Source organism: Kogia breviceps, chromosome 10 (genome assembly GCF_026419965.1).
Source record: "Kogia breviceps isolate mKogBre1 chromosome 10, mKogBre1 haplotype 1, whole genome shotgun sequence".
NCBI lineage: Eukaryota > Metazoa > Chordata > Mammalia > Artiodactyla > Physeteridae > Kogia > Kogia breviceps.
This window is the reverse complement of record NC_081319.1, coordinates 84,853,137-84,878,023: the sequence shown is the minus strand read 5'-3', so window position 1 is coordinate 84,878,023 and position 24,887 is coordinate 84,853,137. Positions and strand designations below refer to the sequence as shown.

Genomic DNA, 24,887 nt, shown 5'->3' with positions numbered 1-24,887 from the left:
TAATTCACAATAAGAAGAGACAGGAGTCTGAGAGCTGACATCTATGAGCCCACAAATTAAGGAAATTATGCATTCTTTGGGTTCATAAACTGCTCTTTGGTTATAGAGTCCTAAGCAGCCAGTTGGTTGAGTCAAGGGTGGAGATGTGAGCCCTGCTGGCTCAAAAGACTACCCTGGAGATATAGTCCTTGCCTCCAAGGCTTTCCCAGGTGTTCTTCAAGCAGTCTGATAAAGCTTCCAGCTTCTTAAAGCAACAGGACACTTTTTGTGTACCTGGACCTTGTCATGCTCAGGTGAAGCTGAGAACACGGTGTGTTTGTTTCTGGTTTGGTATCTAAATATAGAAGCTAAAAAAAAAAAACCCAAAATGGTCATGGGAATTATCTGGTACCCAAATCCCACCAAGAACTGCATTAGGTGTCTAGTGGAATTTAGCCATCAGGCAGGAGAAGATGCCAGCCAGTCACTATGATCTAGAATTTTGCCTGTCAGCTCGGGACTCCAACCTGGACAACTGAAATTTCAGGATGGATTGACCAATTTTTGTATGACAAATTGGTCCGAGTGGTGGCTCAATGCACGTGGGTAGAGGGAAGGCTGCTCTTGCTGGTTTCTACCTACTTACCTAACAGGCTGCTTCAGAGGAAGCACACCCCATGGACAAGGCCAGGTGTTTCCATTACTAGAGTCTTGCTCCTTTATGCATTTTTTTTTTTTTTTTTTTTTTTTTTTTTTGCGGTACGCAAAACACAACCTTCGCGTTGTGGCCTCTCACTGGTGTGCCCTCTCCCATTGCGGAGCACAGGCTCCGGACGCGCAGGCTCAGCAGCCGTGGCTTACTGGCCCAGCCGCTCCGCGGCATGTGGGATCCTCCCAGACCGGGGCACGAACCCGTGTCCCCTGCATCGGCAGGCGGACTCTCAACCACTGCGCCACCAGGGAAGCCCGCCCCTTTATGCTTTGGAGTGCCATCTCAAGTCCTTCATTTCTCCCACTGGGAAACATTGGGGTTGCCCAGGGTTGGCATGGGTTGCCCAATCCTACCTGCCTTGAGCTTCTTCCTCATGCCTGAGGGGCTTGAGGCTGCCCTGAGAAATGCAGAAGACTAGTGCTGCATCCTCCACCTTTGGAGGATGGTTGACGTACCAGTCTAGACTTGAGCCAGTCCTCAGGGGCTGACTAGAAGGGGTATCTTACCCTAGACAATGGAAGTTGGAAGGGCTGGGAGGGTGAGCCCCAGATAAGGCCTGGGAGAGAGCTGAGCGCCAAGCCAGGGAGCCCGAGTTCCCAGGCAAGTCTAGGATAGTAGAAGGAGCTCAGTCAAGACCACCCAGGAAGAGGAGCAAGTTGGGAACAAAATGGAAGATGGGAGATGGTGGCTCTGAACAGTCTGTGGCTTGTGCCACTATATCTACAGGCCATCGGAGCATCATTCATGAGGGGCCCCACTGACACTCCTGCTGCTGGGCTGTGGCTCCCGTAGAGTCGCCACGGGAAGACTCTGAAGAGTTCTGGGCACTTGGGGTGGGGGGCTGTTTCATAAAACCCATATCATTGGGTCACAATTTCCCATGCCCCTAGTATTTGGTGATGGCCATGATGCTTTATCCTAAAAAGATCCTGGTGGCTCCTACTAATGGCCGCCTGGTTTTTCCGTATCTGTCAGCAGATCATTATTTCCTCTGTCACTGGGAGTTGTTCATGGCATTGTTTCACTTTGCCAGGAAAAGCCTGACCACAACAGTAATTAGACAGTGGGTCCAGTGCTCCCCTAGTGGGGCTGATGCCCCATTAGTCATGGCAGACTTTTTAAAAAATTCCTTGACATAGGTTTTTACTTATTTTTCTTTTTATTGGGGTATAGTTGCTTTACGATATTGTGTTAGTTTATACCGTACAGCAAAGTGAATCAGCTATACATATACATATATCTCCTCTTTTTGGATTTCCTTCTCATTTAGGTCACTGCAGAGCATTGAATAGAGTTCCCTGTGCTATACAGTAGTGGCAGACTTTAAAGCCGCTGCCTGGATGCTGCTTTGAGGGTCCTCAGCCTTACTGAGCACTACACCCCTGGCCCAAGTTCCTGATCATTCTTGCAAATGTCCTAGGCTTCCTCTTTTTGTTCTCTCTTCCTTGGTGTCACTAATCATGGGAGATGGGTGGACTGCTGCTGTCCACTGCTCCTGACTTGAGGGGGTGAGCCAGAACTGCCGTCTTTTTATGTGACCCACTGAGGAACATCTCTAACACCTACACATGGATATTCTCCTTTGCATTCTAACATTTGCTATGAAACTTACTGGCATTGTTCTGGAGTTCTCCACAATTCTAAACCCTGTGTAGGTGCCACCCCAAGCATCCTGCCCCAGAGCTCAGTCTGCATGGATGCCGGGGATATTGCTGGTGCAGGACCTATAAGCTTTGTACCAGCCTCCTTCTCTTTCTCCTTTCATGACTCTGTTACTCCTCCAGTGTATTAGAGGAAAGTTCCAGCCAGCATATTAAATGGTTAATTCTCTAGACCTGGCACAAGACTACGAGAAATCATCTTTGGTCCAAAGGCTTTGGATTTTTGGTGACTCGTTATAACCATTATGTTGGTACAACTATACACTGAGTAAGAAAAATCATGGGGCATAATGGTGGAGACCACCAGCTAAACACCAAACTCCTCTCTCCTTGGGGTACACATACTACATTTCCCAGACACCCTTCCAAACAGGTTTGGTCCCATGACCAAGGTATCTCCAACGGAGACCAAGTTACCTCCAGTGGAATGTGAGCAGAAGTGTACATACCAAACTCCAGGCCTGGTCTGTTAAAAAACCTCCCATGTTCCTCCTCCTTTCTCTTCCCCCTTCTTCTGGCTGATTGGCAGCTTGACACCAAAGGTGACATTGGAAGCCATAAACTGATATTGGCAGAGCCACTATCAATCCAAGTTCCTGATAGACCATGAGGAGGAGAGCTGCTCTTGGAATGCAAACCTTCTCAGCAGTGTTATATAAGAAATAAACTTGTATTATGTGATGCCCTGAAAGTGTGTGTGTGTGTGTGTGTGTGTGTGTGTTTTAATTACCACAGCCTAGACTACTCTAACTAATAGAAGGTGAGACCAGGAAGCAATTTTATTTTCATTTCTCTTTGTCCCTTTAAACTCATTTTGTGGGACCCATTCTCCTTCTGCTCCTTGGTGGACATTTAAAACAGGTTCCATGACCTTTCTGGTCATAGTATGTAATCAAAGGTCACCTGGTCTAATTTCCCCAAAAGTTTAGTAATTAAATGGTCTGGTTTCATGTAATGGTAAAACTTCAAACTTTATTTAAACTCAAGGCTTCTTCCCTTTCTTTGTGCCATATACAGACCAGCTGCCTTCACTGGGAATTGAAGTGTGCAGTGATCTCTCATTTCCCATTTCTTGCTTTGTGGCAGAAACTGCTATTGTCCCCCAATATTCATTCACCTCTTCTTCGTTACTAATAAAACTCCCAAGTTTTTGGTGGACTTATAGCCACCCTGAATAAAGACTACATTTCCCAGCATCCCTTGAAGCTATGTGTGACCATGTGACTAACTTCTGGGCAAAAGGGTCTGAGTGAAGTGAGTGAGGAACTTTTTGATAATGCTCTGGATGGCCGGGGTGGTGCTCCACTTCCCCTTTCCCTCTTCCTGCTGGCTGGAATAAGGACCCAGCGGATGTGGTGATGGGTCATTTCAACCTTTCAGGTGAGATCACCATTCCAGGGAAGGGCAAAACAGCAAGACAGAAGGACCCAGGGTCCCCAACATGGTGGAATTACCATATCCAGCCCAGGAGTCCTTATGCTGGAACTATTCCATGAGAAATACTTTAACTTTTGTCTCTTTTTAACGTAGAGGTTTTTTTCCCCAGCAGCTGCTCCTGTATACTTACTATACAGGTCATCCTCTATGCGAGCTTCTGTCTTTCCTCCATCATCTTGCTAACTCACCTGGGACCTTGGACCCCAACAGGGTTGGAGTGGTGAGAGGGAGAGGCCAAAAGGTGCCAGGAGAGGATTTATTTGGCTAGAACTCCTGTAAGACGGCATAAGTCATCCCTGGGTTCTTAGGCATAGGTGATCCTTCCTTTCATTAGGCACTTCTGTGGATACTTTTGGAGACAACTCCTTCCCTTTACTAAGATTTCTCACTCCCTGATTGTTCGATGTGATCAAATGCCCTACTTAGGCTAGTCAACTATATTTTTTTCTCCAGCCTCTACAAGTCTGGCAGGACTCTATTAGGCTCACCAATCCCTCCAGATGACACTTTTGGACAGGATCTAACATCACCCTGCGTCAGGCCCCACATCTGGTCCACAGGAAACATCATAAATCCAGTGTGGGTATCTGGGAAGGTTGGCAGCCTCTCAGCCCAGCAGCCTCTCTTGTTCCACCATCAGGGCAGCTAGCCAATTTGGTTTTTGACTTTCAGAATGAGCCAGCCACCAGCTCTCCCAGTCCTCCACACTGCAGGGAACACACAGTAAACTCTCTGAAGGATACTATGAAGCCCCTTTCCCTGGGCTTGAAGGGAAAGAAATGCCTGTCTCAGATTTCCTCAAGAGGCTGAATAGCTACCCCGTTCCTACTCCCATCTATGGTCCCACCTTTATGGGGACATTCCCAGGCTTGGCACTGTAAAGGTGCTCTGGCCCCTTCCCTGGTGATTCTCCTCTTATTGAGGAAGAGATTCAAACTCTTTAGAAGCTCATTTCTCTTGAATAAGAGCTCATTTGTCTTGTCTGTTTGCTTTCCAAATACCAACCTCACCCACTTACCTCATATCTTCCAGGGCATCACAGAGGAATTAACATGCCCAGAAGCTCTAGTAAACCTGCATTCTATTCTCCTTCTGTTTGAACTTCCAGTCTACCTTACCCAAGGCCACCTGCAGTGACTCCACCAGAGCCACTGTCACTGCCACTATCCCCAACAGAACAAGGGGCTCTCACCCCAGTGGTAGTAATTAGTCTGTGGTGCAAGTAGTATTTCAAGGTTGAGTTCAAAAATGTAACCTGAGTTTCCCTAAGTCTCACTAGCCTGCAAGGATATGCAAACGGGGTCATCTCAAGGTAATAACCCAAATTTTAGCGTCTCTTCCCAACCCCTGCGAAGTCCCCTTCTCTGCTGAAGTATTTCTGGGAATCTGAGGGAAGTCTCACATGTGCTCATAAATTTAGCCATCCAGGGCTTCCCTGGTGGCGCAGTGGTTGAGAGTCCACCTGCCGATTCAGGGGACATGGGTTTGTGCCCCGGTCTGGGAAGATCCCACATGGCGCAGAGCGGCTGGGCCTGTGAGCCATGGCTGCTGAGCCTGCGCGTCCAGAGCCTGTGATCTGCAACGGGAGAGGCCACAACAGTGGAGAGGCCCACGTACCACAAAAAAAAAAAAAAAAAAAAAAAATTACCCATCCAGGTATATTGTAACTGTCTCCATCTCCTGCTGAGCATCACACCCACTGAACTGGAACCCTCGAGACACCAAATCTGCAGGGTGTGGGGGGTGTCTATGCCCAGTGGTCAGATGCCTTTCCTCTCTTTTGTGATCCACTTCATTAGTGGGGCATCCAAGCAATGCCTGTAGGCCCCAGGGTCTTGCAGAGCTTGTAGGACCACAGCTTCCGGATTGACATTCAGCCTTCTTCCTGACTGGGATGGAGGCAGGACTGGACTAGGGATGGTGGCAAACAACATCCACTTACTCTTTTAGTCAACAAATATTTCCTGAATTCCTCTTCCGTGCTAGTCACATGGTGAACAAGAGAAATGTGGTCTTTGCAACCACGGAGTTTACAGCCTGATGCAAGACCAAAAACCAAACACACACACACACACACTCACAGAGCAAAAAAAGGCACTTAAAATTTAATGTTCAAGGCTTTGTTATTATTGGGTCAAGTTCATTGTACTTGGCTGCTGCTTCTGCCTGGGTGAGTTCTGTGCATGAAGCCTGTCAACCTTCAGGCAAATAGACGCTGACAGCTGGACAGCGGGCCTTACCTAGGGCAGCAGCACCCCCCCTCCTCACCCTGCTGCTACAGGGATCCACTGGGGCCCAGGGCTGGAGGTTAACCCTTACTGTGCTGCAAGTGTCTGATTTTTTTTTTTTTTTACACTCAGCGACAAACACAGGAAAACACTTATGGTACCTCCCCCAGAGCTTTCTTCCTCCCCCAACCCACACCACAGTTTCCAAACTTTCCATTCCCTGCAGCAAAACTGGTTAAGAGACTGGAAAGACCACTGTGATAACTTCAAAAATATAAGAGGAGGCCAAGGATCTGTTAATCCTGGGGTAAGAGCGGTCAGGCCAGTGCAGATCAGACATGGGGAGGTGAAAAACTTTGAGAGAAGGTAAAGGCAAGGGCTATTTGTGGAGAGAGAGGGGTTGGGTTGAAGAAGGAGGTACTGGAGGAACAGAGGGCAGCCTTGGAAGCCCATCTTCTGCTGGTCTAGGGAACCAGAGATGAGAGGGAGAAAACCTGGAAATGAACCTGGAAACTAAAATTCCAAAATACACAAAAACTAACACTGAAGAAGGCAGCCAGCAACACCAACACTCCAGAGACAGATTCATGCCGGATGAAGTGAAAAGAACAGAACAACCAGAAAGAGACTTCAGTATCCTTCAACAGATCACTGAACATATAATGTTCATTAAAAGAAAACAGCAATTAGGAAATAAAAACCAGCAGAAAGGTGCCATTGCTAAACAATGGAAGAAAAATATAATTCAATAAACAGTTTGGGAGAAATGATTATTTGGGAAAATACATACATGTAAAACATCTAATGTAACAAAAATCCAAATATTTTCTATTATCTGAAAAGAAGAGGATGTTCTAAGCTGGCTAAAAGAATAAAATGGTCCAATAAAAGAAAAGAGTAGACTGATAAATTTAACCACAATTTTGTTTTCATTTTTATAGTTAATGGAAAAAAATTAAAAGCAAACAAATAAATTAAGAAAATATTGGCCATTTTGTTTGTAAGGACACAGGTTCTGAATCCAGACTCCTTGGGTAGGACCTTGGGCAAGTTCATTGACCTCTCCATGCTTCTGTTTCTTCTATAAAATAATAATTTCACCTGTCTCATGGTGGGTCAGGATTAACCGAGTTACTAAGTTACTACATGTAAAGCTCTTAGAACGGTAGTTAACACATAGAAAGCAGTCAATAGCTATTTCTATTTTATTTTGTACCATGTAAGAAATTCAGACACAAACAATTCACAACAGAGAAACCATAAATAACAATTTAGTAGAAAAGTTCAACTTCACTAATAATGAAAGAAAATTAAAACAATTCAAATTTTACCTTTCTAGTTGGTAAAGAGTTTAAGATGACAATTAAGTATTCCTTCTCTAACCATGAGGGTTATGTTCCAAAAAATCTCCTTGGATGAAAACATTGTGATTAAGGAATTTAGGACGTTATGCAAAGTTAGAGGTAGGAGAGATCAAAACCTTTAGTAAACCTATGTCCTAAAAAGGTTTTATGCCACCTCACCATTAGGATAGCTACTATCAAAACAGAAAATAACAAGTGTTGGCAGAGATATGAAGCAATTAGAACCCTTGTGCACTTTTGGCGGGAATGTAAAATAGTGGAGCTGCTATGGAAAACAGTGTAGTGGTTCCTTAAGAAATTAAAAACAGAATTACTATATGATCCAGCAATTCCACTTTTGGGGATATACACAAAATAATTGAAAGCAGAGTCTCAGAGAGATATTTATACACCCATGTTCATAGCAGCATTATTCACAATAGCCAAAAGATGAAAGCAACCCAAGAGTCCATCAGTGAATGAATGATCAGAATGTGGTCTATACATAAAATGAAATATTATTCAACTTAAAAGGAAAGGAAATTCTAATGCATACTACAACATGGATGAATCTTGAGTATATTATGTTCAGTGAAATAAGCTGCCACAAAAAGGTAAGATTCCACTTATAAGAAGTAGTCAAGGGCTTCCCAGGTGGTGCAGTGGTTAAGAATCCGCCTGCCAGTGCAGGGGACACATGTTCGAGCCTTGGTCCGAGAAGATCCTACATGCTGCAGAGCAGCTAGGTCCGTGCACCACAACTACTGAGCCTGAGCTCTAGAGCCCGTGAACCACAACTACTGAGCCCGTGCGCCTAGAGCCCAAGCTCCACAACAAGAGAAGCCACCACAATGGGAAGCCTGTGCACTGCAATGAAGAGTAGGCCCTGCTCACCACAACTAGAGAAAGCCCTCGCACAGCAACAAAGACCCAAGAGAGCCAAAAAGAAAGGAAGAAAGAAAGAAAGAAAGTCAAGGGACTTCCCTGGCAGTCCAGTGGTTAAGACTCCGTGCTTCCACTGCAGGGGGCATGGGTTTGATCCCTGGTCAGGGAACTAAGTTCTTACACGTTGCGTGGCACAGCCAAAAAAAATAAATAAAAATAAAAAAATAAAATTAGAAAAGAAAAATAGTCAAATTTGTAGAGACAGAAAGTAGGATGGTGGTTACCAGGGGCTAGGGGAAGTGGGAATGGGGAGTTGTTGTTTCATGGGTACAGAGCTTGTCATGCAAGATGAAAAGAGTTCCGGAGATGGGTGGTGGTGATGGTTGCACAACAACGTGAATGTACTTAACACTACTGAACTGTACCCTTAAAAATGGTAAAAATGGTAAATTTCATACTATGTGCATTTTACCACAATTTTTTTAAAATTTCAAGATTTGTGTTTTATGTTAAAAATATTCTTTATTTTTACTAAAATAAACTTATAAAGAGATGATCAGTTTTACAAAACTTAGATTGGTAACTGCTGACTGAACAATGATTGTCCATTAACCCTTCTTTACTGGAGAGCAGCCTCCAAAGGCATCCCTCTCCTGCAGTTTCAATGAAATGTTTGCAAATTAGTTCTAGTTTATTGCCGCTAATGGGCCTATGAAGAAGGATTTTGTTTGCACATAGTTCTCCATCCAACACTCAGCGCCTTTCCAATTATCAGTAGGAATATGTAATGTACTGTAATTATGTAATGCAGTTATGAAACAGAGAAAAAGTGTGGTGTAGACAGGATGTGCTATCATGGTCACGGCAGGAAGAGAAGCTTGTGCACTGCCCTGGAATAGCTCATGGTCCCAGCCCTGGGATTCTGATTCACTGGAGGGGGTGTGGCCTAGGCCCAGGTGTGTGGAAGGGGCCTGGCTGGCTCTAATGAGCACCTGTGGAAGGGGTGGGACCAGGGAAGGGAGACTTGGCTTCTACTTGGGCTCCTCCCCCAACTTTCAGCTCAGCCATAGATGAGGGTTTCCATTTCCCGGGTTTTAATGTCTTCCTTTTGCTATAAAGTGGAAGAGTTGGACTGAAGTGGGGTCTTCATTCCATAGCAAGGCAACATGGTATGTGAGGAAAGAACACAGTCTTCCTCACTCTCCCCTTACATCAGTCCTTCCTGCCTTGAAATCTGTGTCCCGTCTGTCCCTACCTGCCCCTTGGTGGCTGTCTTCAAATGTTCAACACTGCTCACCGAAACAGTTTCAACAGCCTCCCAACTAATTTTCCAGACACCAATCTTGATCCTCCCCAACCCACCCTGAGCCTGCCTCTGGTAGCATCCTTCACTGTGGATGAAATTTCTGGCTTTATCACAAGGGTGTGTTTGCTCTGCCTTATACACCATTTTATCAGGTCATCAAGATCTTAGCAATCGCCAGGGAGCAATTTACATTTTTGTGACACTGCTCCCAATATGCTACTTTCTCCTCCCTTCTTCAGCAAACCCTCCGTGTTTTCCTTTGTATAAGATATGAGCCAATGGGAGTTCCCTGGTGGTCTAGTAGTTAGGATCTAGTGCTTTCACTGCTATGGCCCAGGTTCAATCCCTGGTCAGGGATCTGAGATCCCGCAAGCCGTGTGGTGCAGCTAAAATTTAAAAAAAAAAGAAAAAGAAAAAGAAAGAAATGAGCCAGGATGTTATCCTGCAGGTTTGCCATTTTGACTTATTCCTCACAATCAGCAGAGTTCCAAAGGAATTCTGTTTTTGCTGGGAGTTGTGTCTCTGTCCACACATCTGGGCATTGGGTGTTCCCTGGGGCCTCAGTCAAAGTGCCTCTCTTGGGATTTCCACCTTGTCCTTGTGGGGCTAAAAAACAAACTTAGAAAGCTCCTTGAAGGCTTGAAGGCTGGAACTTCATCTCATTTACCGTTTATTCCCAACCCCTACATAGTACCTGAGATATTTATTGAATGAATGACTGACTCCTCCATCTACGATAAATATTAGAAAAAGTCCTTTAAAATTCCCCAGGGTCAAAAATGTTAGAAGCACAAAACAAGCACTGAATGTTCTTACTTTTCTCAGTTCCCTCTTGTCATAACCGCTCTCATGTCTTCTCCTCCCACCTCCTCAGCTTCAAAAACCCACAGCAGACTCTTGGGCACCCCTTACCTTGGACTCCATACCCCACAAGCCCCAAATCACATCCAGATGCAACCAAAAGGGACAGCCTAATAATCAGGGATCAACTCTACTCATCCTCAGACTCCCACAGAACACTTAGCAATTCTCATCACAGAATGGGATGTATATTTTAGTCCAATAATGTTAATATTAGCACTAATTCCTCATCGATCTCTTCATCCACTCAGAAATTCAATGGCTCAATAGCAAGGAGTTTGAAGCAAAGGTAAGATGCTAGATGTTAGATGTGGGTAAAGACAACCCACTTCCAATTCTTACTCCTAGGGAGCTTTCTATACACAAGCAGGGAAGAAAAATCCAGAACTAAATAGGGTCAGGAGGTCCATCTTAGGAATTTTAAGATTGAGAAAGGGATTTTTTTTTTTTTTAAAGAAAGGGATTTGCCTGTATCTTGATGATGTGAAAACCATATCAAAATATCATCTGCCACTGAGAACAGAGATAGCCCCAAATCCTGGGCGGCAGGTGCCTGGCAGGGGGTAACTACTGCACACCCAGAGACTTGGTACTGTTTATATTTGGCCTTGAAAACCTTCAGAACCAACCTTCCTCGGGGTTTTCTGTGAAGGGAAAAAGTCTCCTCAACTCCCAAATGGCACCTAAAGGAGATGTGTCCTTGCTCCACTTGCTCCAGGTGAGGAAAGGATCTCGTGAAGAACACCCCAGTGAACAAACAGCAAGACCCGGCCCCTTGCCTGCCTCTCACCCTGTCCTGGGCCTTCCCCACTGCACAACCCCCTCCAGCTGTGCAGCTCAGAGACACCCAGCTGAGGCTCCTGCTTGGTTTGAAGGTCATCCAGAGTTGAATACCAGCCGAGAATTTTATCTTCCTGTCCAGGAAAACCAGCTACATAATTTTTAAAAAATTTTTAAACTATTAGAATTTCAGATTTCCATTTTCATTTGCTTACTTTCTAATTGTTCCATTGTTTGGAAGACAGAAATTTTCAGTCCCTGCTTCTGTTAAGTCTCTATTTTTTTTTCTTCTTTTTTAAAATGGAGGTATAATTTATGTATAGTGAAATGCTCAAATCTTTTAAAAAATATTTATTTATTTTATTTATTTTTGACTGCGTTGGGTCTTCATTGCTGTGCATGGGCTTTCTCTAGCTGCGGTGAGTGGGGGCTATTCTTCATTGCGGTGCACGGGTTTCTCACTGCAGTGCCTTCTCTTATTGCGGAGCAGGGTTCTAGGCGTGTGGGCTTCAGTAGTTGTGGCACGCAGGCTCAGTAGTTGTGGCTCGCAGGCTCTAGAGCTCAGGCTCAGTAGTTGCGGCGGATGGGCTCAGTTGCTCTGTGGCACGTGGGATCTTCCCAGATCAGGGCTCAAACTCATGTCCCCTGCATTGGCAGGTGGATTCTTAACCACTGCGCCACCAGGGAAGCCCAAGTCTCTATTTTTAAAAAAATATTTATTTATTTATTTATCCATTTGGTTATGCTGGGTCTTAGTTGCAGCAGGTGGGCTCCTCAGTTGTGGCTCACTGGCTCCTCACTTGCGGTAGGCAGGCACCTTAGTTGCAGCTCGCCGGCTCCTTAGTTGTGGCATGCGAACTCTTAGTTGCTGCATGCATGTGGGAACCCGGGGCCCCCTGCATTGGGAGCATGAAGTCTTAACCACTGCACCACCAGGAAAGTCCCTGTTAAGTGTCTATTGATGTGAACACACACACTATGGAAACATAAAGAGAAGATGCTACTTAATGGGATCAGGTGATTCTTTTCTTTTTAAAATTAATTTATTAATTTATTTATCTTTGGCTGTGTTGGGTCTTCGTTGCTGTGCACGGGCTTTCCCTAGTTGCGGCGAGGGGGGCTACTCTTCGTTGCAGTGCTTGGGGTTCTCATTGTGGTGGCTTCTCTTTGTTGTGGAGGATGGCCTTTAGGCACACGGGCTTCAGTAGTTGTGGTTCATGGGCTCTAGAGCCCATGGACCAGATCTTCCTGGACCAGGGCTCGAACCCGTGTTCTTAACCACTGCACCACCAGGGAAGTCCCTCATGTGATTCTTTTATCAAGTGAGAGATTCTTTCACAATTTGAAAATTTTCACTCTCTTTGTATGTAGAATGTTTTGGAGCTCGTGTTATAATGTCAGTTCAATAAATTAAAAGGCTGATTCCATGATGGGGAGGATAGATCTCTGCAGAAAGGTTTCTTCCTCCACCTCCCACCTCCAACCCCTACTCTTCAGACCAGGGTTTTCATGAAGCACAAACCTCACTCCGGGTGGGAGCCCTACTGAGGCTGGAAGAAAGCCTCCAGAAGGTGGCTAATACACTGCATTTGGCCCCTGGTTGTGGGCAGTAGCAAATGGACAGGCAAAGTTTGAAGGCTATTTTCCAGAGATATGATGTGAACTTCAAGCCTCAGCTGACGGTCACGTGGTTGTGTGGTGGTGGGAGACTATTTATTTCATGAATGGAAGGACTCAGGCAGTGCAGAGGATGACATAGGCCAAGTTGTCTGTATCACTATTGCCCTCGGGTCAGGGGGCAGGTCATTATGAAGCCCTTGACAGTGGGTTCCCTGGAGTCTAGGGGAGAGACACATGAGCTGTCCCACACCCATGGATGTGTCATAGATGGGAGTATAGTTTACAGCCTGATGCTTAAAATTATCAAAAATATCACTTTTGGCACCCTAAATGGGACACAGTGGTCTGTTTCAGGAGCATAGTGGCAGAATTTAGCACTTGTGTGAGCCTCCTTTGATTATAACATTATCAGCCCCCTCCCACCCCGACCTCTGATCGCCCCCCACACTCACACACAGAGGGTGGTTCTGGGTCCTAGGCAGGCACTAAGAGTCTGCTGTTTGTACTCAGCTTAGCTCCACCCATGGCTGAAGAGCTGTGAAGTTCACGGTGGAAGATCTCCAAGAGGGGTGGTCTTTGCTGCCCCTGTGATCCAGCTGGCATGATAAGTTATCCATCCATCTGCCAGTTCTGGTTTCCTAGTATGTATATGATTTAGAATTAGAAGCACATAAAAAATAGCCTTATTACTGGGACCTCTGCCTCTAATTCCACTTTGCCTTCATATACTTCTTTATAGCATTATGCAAATCTAATCATGCCCAGACTCAATTTTTAAAAATACTTTCCAGAACCTACTGGATAAGACCCAAACCCCTCGGCATGGCAGGCAAGTCCCTTCAAGAAAGCCTGTTCAATCTCATGAAAGCATTTTGTAGAGGACACTTTTGGCATTCACAAAACAGCCATCCCTACTTCCTTGCTGGCAAAGCTTTTACAAATTTTATTTATTTATTGTTTCAATGCTGCCCTCCCATACATTCAGAGAAGATGGTCCCTTCATGGCCGAAAGAGATATATTACTATGATTGCTCTAAATCAGCCACACCATTTCCATTCCTTTCCCCATGATGGATTTAGGAGTGGGGCTCTGGGCCCAGTGAGACATGCGGTGGGGCAGTTAGGGGGGAGTCGGCGGGGGTACTTCTGGGAAAAGCTTTCCACCTCTGTACATTGCTGTTGAGGATGTGGGATGTGGTGTCTGCAGCTGAGGCGGCCAAAGTCTATGAGACTGAGTCTTGACACACTGAGGATAGGAGAGCAGAAAGTTGGAAAGAAACTGGTCCTTGATGATATCATAAAGCCACCAAATTAACCGAGAACCTTTCTTTCCCAGGAAACTTCTTCACCCAGAACTTTTTTTTTCTTCTGTTTTTTGTTTGTTTGTTTAAGCCTTTTCTGGTGTTTGCAGCCACAAGCATTCTCACTGATAAACCCACCCAACATCATCTCTTACAATTCACCTTTCCTTCTACTTAAAGCCTGCGGTGGTCTCTCTCACACCTTCACATTCTACACACTCTCACCTCAGTTTTCGGTTCTGTCATGTAAATTCTTCTTGGAGTTTTTCCCAGGTGCTGCCCTATGACCGCTTCACTTTGTGACCCCTCCTTCCCTCCCTCAGTCTCAGCAGCCCCGAGGTTCCCAGCTCTAACTTCCTTGCGCTGGATCTTTGGGGGAGGGTGGGGGTTTGGACTTTAACACAGATTCCAACACTACAGGTTTCCTTTGGAGACTCCTGAAGGCCCAGGTCGAGTTTAGCCCTGCACTGAGGGCTAGAACTTGAGTAATGCATGGACCCTTTTGGAAGACATACAATTCTCATGGACTTGACTTAAATTATTTTTATAACAAATGTGTGCAAACACAGCTAACTATGAACTCTTCCTGCTTCAGTACTTAAGCAGTCATAAACCCAAAACAAAGTTGCAATAAATACAAACAAGAGTGGAAAGACAATTTAAACTGAAAGTAATTTGATGTGATGAATAGTGTCGTTTTTCTGAAATGAAGTTGGTGCTGGCAACGTGAACTCATCATACCTAACTGGCTCTTTTGAAGTTGACACTGTATTCCACTGTGTGCCCAGCATGATTCAGTTCTCCCCCCATTTGCGTCTGTTCAAATAACGAAGAAATCTTTGTCAGTACGTTTCCCCTGGACTTCACTTGGTACGAATGCAACCCAGACAATTAAAGAAGTGCTAACTTGACCACAAGTAGGTAAACACACAACACAAATGCAGGGACTCACATGCAGGGCCCTAGATCAGTTACACAGGATCCAGAACATGCTTAAAATACTTTCCAGAAAATTACCAATGAAACAAAAACATGGAATTTAATACTTTTCACAGAGCATTCATGGAACCTCAGTTTGAGAAACACTATCCTAGCACTGACCTTGACTTCTGGTGTGACCTTGGGCAAACTGTTAGCCATCATTCAATCTCTGTACATTGTGCACAAACAAGAATAACTTGGACCACTAGTATTCCTGGGAGATGAAGGAAGTTAGAGGAGTTAAGGACAATGTCCCAAGATCTTCAAGGACGATAAAGGAAGGGGTGAGGATTTATGACAGATCCCTAGAGTTGGACAAATAACGATAGCTCAGACACTCCAGTCCAGCTTTGACTTTGGAGTCAAAAGGACTTGTGTTTGAACTCCAGATCTGTCAATTGCTGTGTATGTGTCTGTGGGCAAGTTACCTGATTTCTCTGACCCTCAGTTTCTGCCCCTGTAAAAGTGGAAGTATCTCAAAATGCCAGCTCACAGAGCTGCAGTGAGGGCCAAATGCGATGACTTGGGCAAGTGCTGAGGGCAGAGCCTGGCACCTAGCAAGTCTCAGTAATCAGCAGCCTTTATCAGGAAGAGGCCAAGGGTTGCTGAGAATGCCACAGGCTTTGGCAAAGAATGACAGAAAAGAGAATGTGAAGATTCTAAGATTCTGTCCATAAATAACAGTATTTCTGCTATGTGACTGTCAGCATATTTCACACTAATGAGCCCCGCAGCTACCCTAAGCTTCCGCTCACCCTTTCTCTTTTCTCCCTCCCTGGCTGCCTCTCCAGAGCTCTGCCCGCCCCGGTTCCACGTCCAGGCTTGAAGCTCCTTCCCTCCAGGTTTTCACTTTCTCCAGTAATTACCGTAGTGTTGGTCACCTGTGCAGCGAGTGCCCCCCAGTGGTCTTTCTGTTCATTACAGGGACCGTGGGGCCTACAAAAGACTGAAGAAAGGTGCGGTTTCCAAGGGGGCAGGACTCAAGAGGCTCAGGCCTTTGCCTAGTCCAGCCACTCAGGAAGCCGTTCTGGATCTCCCTCCTAGCCCCCGCCTCCTTTTGGAAGAGAGAGGCGGAGGAATCTAGAAGTCCTGAGTGGGAAGCAGCAACTTGCCACAGATCTAAGGCAAGTTACAACCTCTCCGGGCTTGATTCCCTTTTTAAGAAGAGCCCTGCCCCCATCCACCTCAGAGGCCCCAAGGAAACAACCAAATGATAGGTGAAAACACCGGGAGAGAACCGAGCATGTGCTTTTCTGTAGGATCTCACCATTTCCTCACGGCTTTGCTGGTTGGGGGGCGGGTGCGGGGGAGAACCCCGGGCGGATGTGGACGAGATAAAGGGGGAATGAACTCCTCCCTCCTCCTCAGCCATTGCTGTGTACTGTATATCCAACGTGCTGCTGCCAGAAACCACTTTTAAATAACACCCAACTAATCATGTGTTTCCCAGCTTAAAGGCCCAAGGCCCTTCCTCCTCACCTTCAGAATAAATGAAACTACTAATGAGATTACCCCACCTCACTCTGCCTCTCTCGGGTTAACGCGTACAGGCTTTGTCTTCCAGCCACAGCTGCGTTTTCACATAACCATGTTTACGTCTCCCTGCTATTAGCCAGGAATGGCCTTGCTTCGTTTCTGCAATTTTTTTTTATTTTTATTTTTTTTTTGCGGTACGCGGGCCTCTCACTGTTGTGGCCTTTCCGGTTGCGGAGCACAGGCTCCGGACGCGCAGGCCCAGCGACCATGGCTGACGGGCCCAGCCGCTCCGCCGCATGTGGGATCCTCCCGGACCGGGGCACGAACGAACCCGTGTCGCCTGCATGAGCAGGCGGATTCTCAACCACTGCGACACCAGGGGAGCCCTGGAACGGTGTTTTAAGTCAGACAAAGATTTGCAGAAACAGGGCTTCCCTGGTGATGCAGGCGACACGGGTTCGTGCCCCGGTCCGGGAGGATCCCACATGCGGCGGAGCGGCTGGGCCCGTGAGCCATGGTCGCTGGGCCTGCGCGTCCGGAGCCTGTGCTCCGCAACCGGAAAGGCCACAACAGTGAGAGGCCCGCGTACCGCAAAAAAAAAAAAAAAAAAAAAAAAAAAAACCCCACATTTCCAGCTCCAACTCTTCCATGATGTTGTCCTTGATCTTGCCTCACCCCCACTCAGGAAGACCTGGCCTGCCCCTCCTCTGGGTTCCCACAGCCTCTTCCAGCTCTGACTATAGCATGGGTCAGGCTGTCTTCTGTGATTATATACATATACAAACACATACACACATACACATATGTGTCTTTATACATATACATATATATATACATACATATTTATACACACATATACATATACATGCCTTACTCCCCCCCTAGACTGTAAATGCCCAGAGTGGGTTGTGTTCCTCTATGTATCCTTCATAGCTCTTACTGTCAGAACCCTGCCCTGCACAAACCCTTCATAACTGTGGGATGAATTGGGACATGGGACTCAGGGATCCAAGTGACACATGAGAAAGCCACAGATGGAGATCATGTTAGTGGGGTTTGGATGGTTGTTTACATCAATGGGGCCTGTATGCCATCTCACATTATCATCCCAACAGACCCCCGAGGGTCTATTAGCTCCATCTTTCTGATGAGGGGTCTGGTAGGCTGTAGGACTCAGCAAGAGGAGCTAGATGGTGAGTGGCAGTTTTGATCTTTGCTTCTCAGTGGCAAAGCCTTGCTTTCTCTCCTCCCCTTTTGGTACTTTGCTTCCTCTCATGTGAGACCTCGTTACTGCTCCCTCCTGGCCCTACTTTCTCCAAGCCTAATCAGTCCCCTTTGGCTTTGGGAAGCATATTTTCCAAATCAAGAATTGGAGTACATTGTCTGACAATGACATTTGTTCTTCAGAGGTGACAGGTCAGAATATGTTTGAATTGGGATTGTTCTGGAAAACTGAGGGTGCCTTTTGGCCTTGGGTACTTCCTATACTTTGGTACAACTTGGGGGGGGCACTCACCAACTAGGAAACTGGTATTCTGGTTCTCCCCGGAATGCAAAACCCTGACGGAAGAAATGAATTGTGAGGGACGCTGAAGGAGACCTCCTAAGGACCACTGTTAATCTCTTCACCCACCTCCTGTCTGTTTGTCCCTCTTGCCTGGATTCTCCCCCTCAGCAGGACCTAATGCCTGCTGCCTAAGCTCTTAGCCACAGCCAACCGCTACTGCTTTCTCCCGCGCTGCTTCCCTTCATCTCCCTTTGTCTGGGGTCTTTGTCTGCGGTCTCCCTGCGGTTCACAGTCCTCCGCCTCCCCTCCCTTTCTCCCTGGCCTGGCTGCTCCCTCCCTCTCTGCGGGGGCCCGGAGGCTCGGCGAGGGGAGCGGGCTGGGTTGCCATGGTCACGTCGAAGCCCGCCGCAGCTGGCCAGGGCAGCTGCTCCCGGGGCTCCGGATGGGCGGACAAAGCCAGGCGGCCTTGGCAGTCCCAGAGCCGGAACCCTAAAGGCCTGAGATTGGGGGGACTGGGACCCAGGATAACCCTGAGTTGGAGGTGAGAGGGAGAAAGCGAGAGCCGAACAGGGAGGGAAGGAGTGGGGACTGGAATTGGGCCCTCCCCTCTTGGGGAGGGACCGGGCGGTCCAGGCTGGAGGTGTGGTGGGAGGAGGGGAGTGTGCCTGAGCCAGAGGGGTGGGGAGGAGGGAAAGGATGAGGAATAGAGTTGGGGGCCGTGGTGTGGCAGATGGGCTGAGGACTAGGATGTATCCAAGTAACCAACTAAGAGGTCTGGGGCCTCTGTGTCCTGCCTTCAGAAGCAGGTTTGCTTCAATCTTTGGAGTTGGGGCCTCTGTCTCCCCTGGTCTGTCCCTCAGTTGTCCCTTCCCTTCTCAGCCCCTTACTCTTCTCTTCTCCCCAGTCCCTTAGTTTCAATCCCCATGCCTCCGTCTTCCTCTTCTTCCATCTCTGGGTTTCATTCCAACCGCTTCTTCTCCCCTTTGGCCTTGTTTCACATCCCCTTGGTGTATCACCTCTCGAGGCCCCTCTCTTTCCTGCCCTTCTCTCTGAGTATCCCCCCCCCCCGACCCTTTCCCCATCATCTCCACTCCAGTTCACTTGCTCACCCAGCCCTTTTCGCCAAACTCCACTCTTCCCACCTTTTGCCATGTGCCCTCTCATCCATTTCCTCTCTCTGATCCCCAGTTCCCCTCTGCCTCAGCCTCAGTTTATCTCCTGCCTCTCTGAGTTCCATCACCATGGCCCCATCTCTTTCCATCCACCAGGCTGCCCACAGCTGAGCTCTGTCTCATCTTTCTCCCTGTGCTATATCATCTCTTCCTCCTCCTGCTCCTGGGCCTCAGTTTCCCATGTGGACTTGGTGGTATCAAGGCCCACCTCACACCCAGGGCCTTGTCCATCCCCTCACTCTGCCCCCCACCCCCCAGTGGATTCTCACTCGCCCCAGCTGCTGACCCAGAGGCAGCTGCATATCCCAGGAAGGGGACAGCAGCTTGTGTGGGGGGCCCATCTGGCCCATCCTCTCTCTCACTGGTCCTGCTGGGCTTCCCTGTAGTGGCCCAGTACTCTGCAGGCCCGAAGCTGCTCTCTTCTACATGCCTCTCCTCACATTTTTTCAGCTGTTCCTCCTCCTCTCTTTCCTGGGCAGCAGAAGGCCATTGGCTTGAAGGAGAGGGAAACCCTGAATTGGAGGACACGGATGGGGGAGGGGTAGAGGGTCCTTTGGGGGCTCAGGAGGACATGGGGCCCTCTGGAGCTGTGAGTGATTCAGGAGATGTGAGATGGGCTCTGGGGACCACGGATGGGTGGGTGGATACACTAGGTCTTTGGTACTACTCTGGGGCCCCCTGAATGGCTGGGATTTCCCTCTCTGGCCCCTGAGAGTCTCGGCTCAGAGCCTGGCATTCCAGCCGGCTCCAGCCCCCTTTCCGCTGTCACTTGACTCCACTGGGCCCCAGCCCTGCATCCCTCCCACTCCTCCAGCTCTGGGCTGGGTTGAGGTGGGCATCACCGACTAGGAATTTCTCCTGGGGGAGAAGAGGGAGCAAGGGTTTCAGGATTCTATGGTTTCTTATACTCTCCGCAGTCGACCCCTCTGTCTGGCACCGCCATGCCACCTGGCCGGGGTCAGCGTGGGCCTGGGCTGTGGAATGTCCCACTGGGGTGTGAGGGGCAGTTCCTCCTTCCCTGAGGGGTCTGGCTGCAGCTCAGCCGGGCCGCCTGCCCGGGGCTTCCCGGGAGCACAGCCCCGGGAAGGAGGGGCTGAGAGTCCGCCCAGGTGAGGTTACTTGGGAAACCTTGGCCCCACCCCCGGCCTGGCTCCACCCCCGGCCCAGCCTCTTCGGGCCCAGCTTCCCCAGCTGCCCTCTCCGGAGGGGTAGGTGCGCCGGGGGAACCCTGAGGGTTTGTTGGGAGGGGACGATGGGATGAGGCAATTCTCAGGGTGGCCATGGGGCTGTCTGTTAGTGAGTCCCTTAGCAGTTGGGGCGCCCTAGGGTTTGTGTGTTGACCTGTGAGTTGGAGTACGTGCCCATATGTGCCTTGGCCTCTCCCAAGGGCCAGCCTCTTCCTGGCAGTGCTTTTGTGTACTTGTCTGGGACTTCGTGTTTCTTTCTTGGGACTGTTGTCTGGGACTGCACGTAGGGTGAGTTTATATCTATCTACTGTGAGGTGCAATGGGGCAGAAATCTGCAGTGGCGTCAGACCTTACCCTGCAGGTGATTGGTAGGTGTGGGGTGTGGAGAGAGGTGGTGGGGCCCCAGGTAGCACTGAGCAGGGTGGCACAGTTCCCACCACAGCCTTTCTGTCCTGCCCACCTCACCCAGCAGCTCTCCCGCTCTCTTTCTCTCACATTGGGTTTGTACCTAGTCTCTCTGCACCTAACTTCTGGGTCTCGTGTTCTGTTACTTTTTGTCTGTGCGTGATATTCTCTTTGCCCTCCATCCTCCTCATCCCCACCACTCACCTTGTCCGGGCCTATCCTTGCCAGCGGTCAGACCCTCCGACCCCACCAGGGCAGAGCTGGCTGCCCTGAAGAGGACTCCCGGGCTTTGAGCAGGGAGCCCAGGGGAACCAGGACCTCGGAGTCTGGACCCCAGGGTCCTTGAGAGGACTGGGGAGGGCCTTGTGGAGTTATGGGGAGGAACTGGAGGTGGAAGTAGAGAGGAAGGGGCTGGGAGAGAGGGGGCTGGTCCTACGGTTGGGTTGGGGTGTAGAGGACCAGAGGCTCAGAGGGTGCCAGAGAGAAGCAAGGTTGGCGGTGTGAAGAGAGTAGGTCTAGGAGGCCAGGTTGGACAGGTGAGCCCTGCTCCCTTCCCCCATTCAAACTCCTGCTGCTGGACCGGGCGCCGGGCCTGTGGGAACGTGCTCCTTCCCTGTGCCCTGGGGCTGTTCCCCTTCACCTCCCTCTCCAGGAACTGAGCCCAGTAAAGGGCGGAGTAGGGAGGAGGGCCATCCCCTCGTGGGGCCTGGGAGTGGGGTAGGCCCTGAGCGGTTAGCCGCTGGCCCCCTGCTTGGGCCGTTCTTCTTTGTGGGGATCCTGGGGTGGGGGGGCTGGGGGGAGGGGGATGGGCACGCAGCGCCGGGCCGGCGGCGGGGACGGCTGCGCGGTTACCTGGGGGAGGCCGGGGCGCGCGGGGGAATGCGGGGTGGGCGTGGCGGGGCGGAGAGGAGCGCGGGGCCGGGAGGGCGGCGCCGGGCGTGGGAGCGGCGGGGCCGGTTCAGCCCGGGAGGGGGAAGGGAGGGCAGCGGCCCGAGCGCGCGGCGAGCGGGCGGAGGGGGGAGCAGGGAGGGGGAGTAGGGAGGGGGAGGCGGCGCCTGGGTCCGAGCCGTCCCAGCCCTGGCTCCTCTCCCCGGAACAGGCCCCCGACAGCTGCTCTCGGGAGCCGCCTCCCGACACCCGAGCCCCGCCGGCGCCTCCCGCTCCCGGCTCTTGGCTCCCTCCGCCTCCCCCTCCCCGCGCCCCGCCGCCACCAAGGAGGCCCCGCTTCGGGGTCGGACGCCGGGGTCTGCCGTGAAGAGCGATGAGAGGTAGGAAGAGCGGCGGGAGGACCCCTGCGGGACGGAGGGAAGGGGGTGGCGGCCTGGGGCTCCGGAGACGCGCTATGGCCAAAGGATGAGGACCTGGTCGGGAGGCGAGCGAGATGTTCCCGGGCTGGACTTCGTTGTCCAGCGCCGCTAAGTCTGTCCCTGCCCGCCTCCCCAGTGCTCTGGCTTACTGTCTGAAAATGGGGACGGGGACCCCCTGACCTCCGAGAAAGTGTGTTCCAGCCTTGAGGAAGGACCCCCTTTACCCAGTATGGAGGAACTGAACCCCAGGAAGACAGGTGCTCATTATGTGGTCCCACTGAATCATCTCCCGGCCTCCTGGAGAAGTGGGCCTGTCCTCCTACTTGGCCAGTCTCTGCGGGCATCTACTAACTGTTAAGCCTCCATCCAGCCAGCTCCCAATTGGGCAGCCTGGCCTCAGCCCAGCAGAGAGAGGGCCTGACACCATAACCTGCCAGTGACAGTCGTTCATCCACGGTGGGATGGTCAGTTGGTTCTGCCAGGAGTTACTGTCATTGCCCAGTGAGCGCCATCCTCAGTGTCCCTCCCCCCCTCCCTCCTCTCCAGCCTTCACCCTACAGGTCCCCTGCTGGCTGGACATTCCTTTCCAGCACCTCTACCCCCAGCCAGAGTCTGGTGCTCAGACTCACTGTTGCTGAGGGCACATAGTGTGTCCAGAATTGAGTGGTACAGTGGAGATGAAAGCTGAGCATATGGGAAAATAGAGAAATGACTTTTTTGGGGGTCACTCCAGCCACCCAAGTTTCCTTCTGTTCCCCACTCTCTTGACTTCCCTCTGGCTTGGTCACCTTGAGTATTAGGGGGTGGGCCCCAGTTCTCTTGGGATCCTGTGCCTGAGGACCTGAGTGTGTGTCTCACACTGTCCTCTGATTGTAGGAGCATGTTTGTCATTTCATATTCACAGGTGTGTCTAAAGATGACTATTAACTAAGTGAGGGGATTGAACTTGAAAGAATGCCGAGGTGTGGATGGAGGTGATGTGTGCGTGAGTGTCCGTCCATGTTTGCCTTGGCTGGGGAGTCTATGTGTGTGATGGATTTATGAGGATGTCACATGTGTCTGTTTCTGAAAGTCTATAAGACAGTTGTGTGTGTGTGTGTGTGTGTGCGCGCGCGCGCGCGTGCGTGCGCGTGTGTACAGAGCTGTGTGGGTGTTGTCTGGGGTGAGGGTTGGGGGTTGGGAGAAGAGGGTGAAGGGCTTGTGGCAGAGTGTTCCAGCCCCTGGCTTCCAGCCTCATGCTGCACCCAGGGGCGGTACATGGGGGGCCTGATTGACTGATTGATTGTAGTGGGGTTGGGGTAGGTCTTCTGGGCCTGTTCTTGGTGTTTGTGACCCAGTGGAGAGAAATGGGGTGACAGGGTGTCAGAGAACAGATTGCCCCAGACGTCTCTCTGTGTGTTTCTCTGCTTGGCTCTGTGCCCTGCGCTTCGAACGAAGCCTGCTCTGTTTACCTCCTGCTTTGTGTTTCTCGCCCTGTCTCCCCCTGCCTTCTATCTTCTGCCTGTCTTTGTATGTCTGCCCCGGGCTCCTCTTGCTTGCTCCGTCTGGCTCTGATGACTCATCTGGGATAGGCATGAAGGTTACCCAGGGGAACAAGGGCCCTGCTGTTCCCGAGAGAGGTGGGGGTGGAGAGCAGCACCCAGGAATTCCAGGCCGGCTGCCTGGGGCTTCGGCAGCTTGCTCCCCTGTGCCAGCTCCCAGACCCCCAAGGGACCAGGCGTGATGCTTCCGGTTCCAGCTCTCCTTTGATACCTGGGTCCCCCCATAACTCAGTCAGCCCCCTCAGCTGCTGCTTTGGAGCTATGGGGTCTCAGCTGCCTCTTACATTCCTGCCCTAGAGCATTGTGGGAGCAGCTGGAGGAGGACAAAGGGACGGGGGAGTATCCCCCCACTCCTCCTACCTCCTGGGGTGACCTGGCTTCCCCATCTTTTAGATCCGCCCTCATCTCCAAGGCAACTCAGCCTTTTCCTCAGCCCTGGGTTCTTCCTTCTGAGGCAGCCCCCTTCAGAAACTGGGAACTGGGGGGATAGGATGTCGAGGTCTTAGGAAGGGAAGGCAGAGCAGGGAGAGGGGATGGAATGCTTTGGACCTGATGGCGGAGAGGATCAGGGTTTGAGGGGTGGCACTAGGGGTCCCAAAGGATTCCAGGGCCTGGAGAACTCAGAGCAGACCTCTGCTGGGAAGAAGACAGGTCAGGATCGATTTTCCTGGGGCTGGGGCTGGGGTTGAGGCTGGGGAGGGTAGATACCTGGGTTCATAAGGAGTTGTAGTTGGAATGGTTTTCAGGGGGCAAGCTGCCAGGGGCCCAGAGAGGGAAAAAAAAAAAAAAGCAGGGATTCTCAAGCTTTAATAGGCACAGGTCACCTGGTGATTGTGTTAAAATGCAGACTCTGATTCAGCAGGTCTAGGTTGGGACCTGAGATTCTGCATTTCTCCCAAGCTCCCAGGTGTGGCTGAGGCTGCCGGGTCAGGGGCCAGCAGGGCTACAGAGGACATTGAGATTGGAAGGTTGCTGGGGTCCCCCGCTTCGCTTAGAATTCTGGTCTCCTAGGTGGGGAGGGGACCAGAATTTAGCTCAGTGTCTGGCACATGGGAAGCATTCTAAAAATATAGCTGATGCTGTTAAACAGTGACTGTTGTTGTCATTTCACTGCTATTATCCCCGAAGCAGCCCATTCTGTCTCTTCATTATTGGCTGTGAGCCGGTCTCCTGATTGCCCTTTAACTAACCTCCCCCC

General features: G+C 49.9%; 1 protein-coding gene and 1 long non-coding RNA gene across 19 annotated transcripts in view; one reads left to right on the top strand and one right to left on the bottom strand.

Moving 5' to 3' along the window:
- LOC131763217 (uncharacterized) overlaps window positions 1–24,887 on the bottom strand; it is a 42,882-nt gene that overhangs the window by 1,987 nt on the left and 16,008 nt on the right. The gene's annotated exons all lie outside the window — the stretch shown is intronic.
- Window positions 1–24,887, top strand: part of DDR1 (discoidin domain receptor tyrosine kinase 1) — a 50,436-nt gene that overhangs the window by 14,562 nt on the left and 10,987 nt on the right. For 4 of the 18 annotated variants that reach the window (XM_067006511.1, XM_067006508.1, XM_067006500.1 and 1 more), the window contains exon 1: window positions 21,849–22,109. Coding sequence is in view for 3 of the 18 variants with exons in the window: in XM_067006508.1 (XP_066862609.1) it covers window positions 22,103–22,109 (7 nt within the window). In the remaining 15 variants the exon portion in view is untranslated. The other 14 variants (XM_067006510.1, XM_059075175.2, XM_067006512.1 and 11 more) reach the window with 12 other exon arrangements.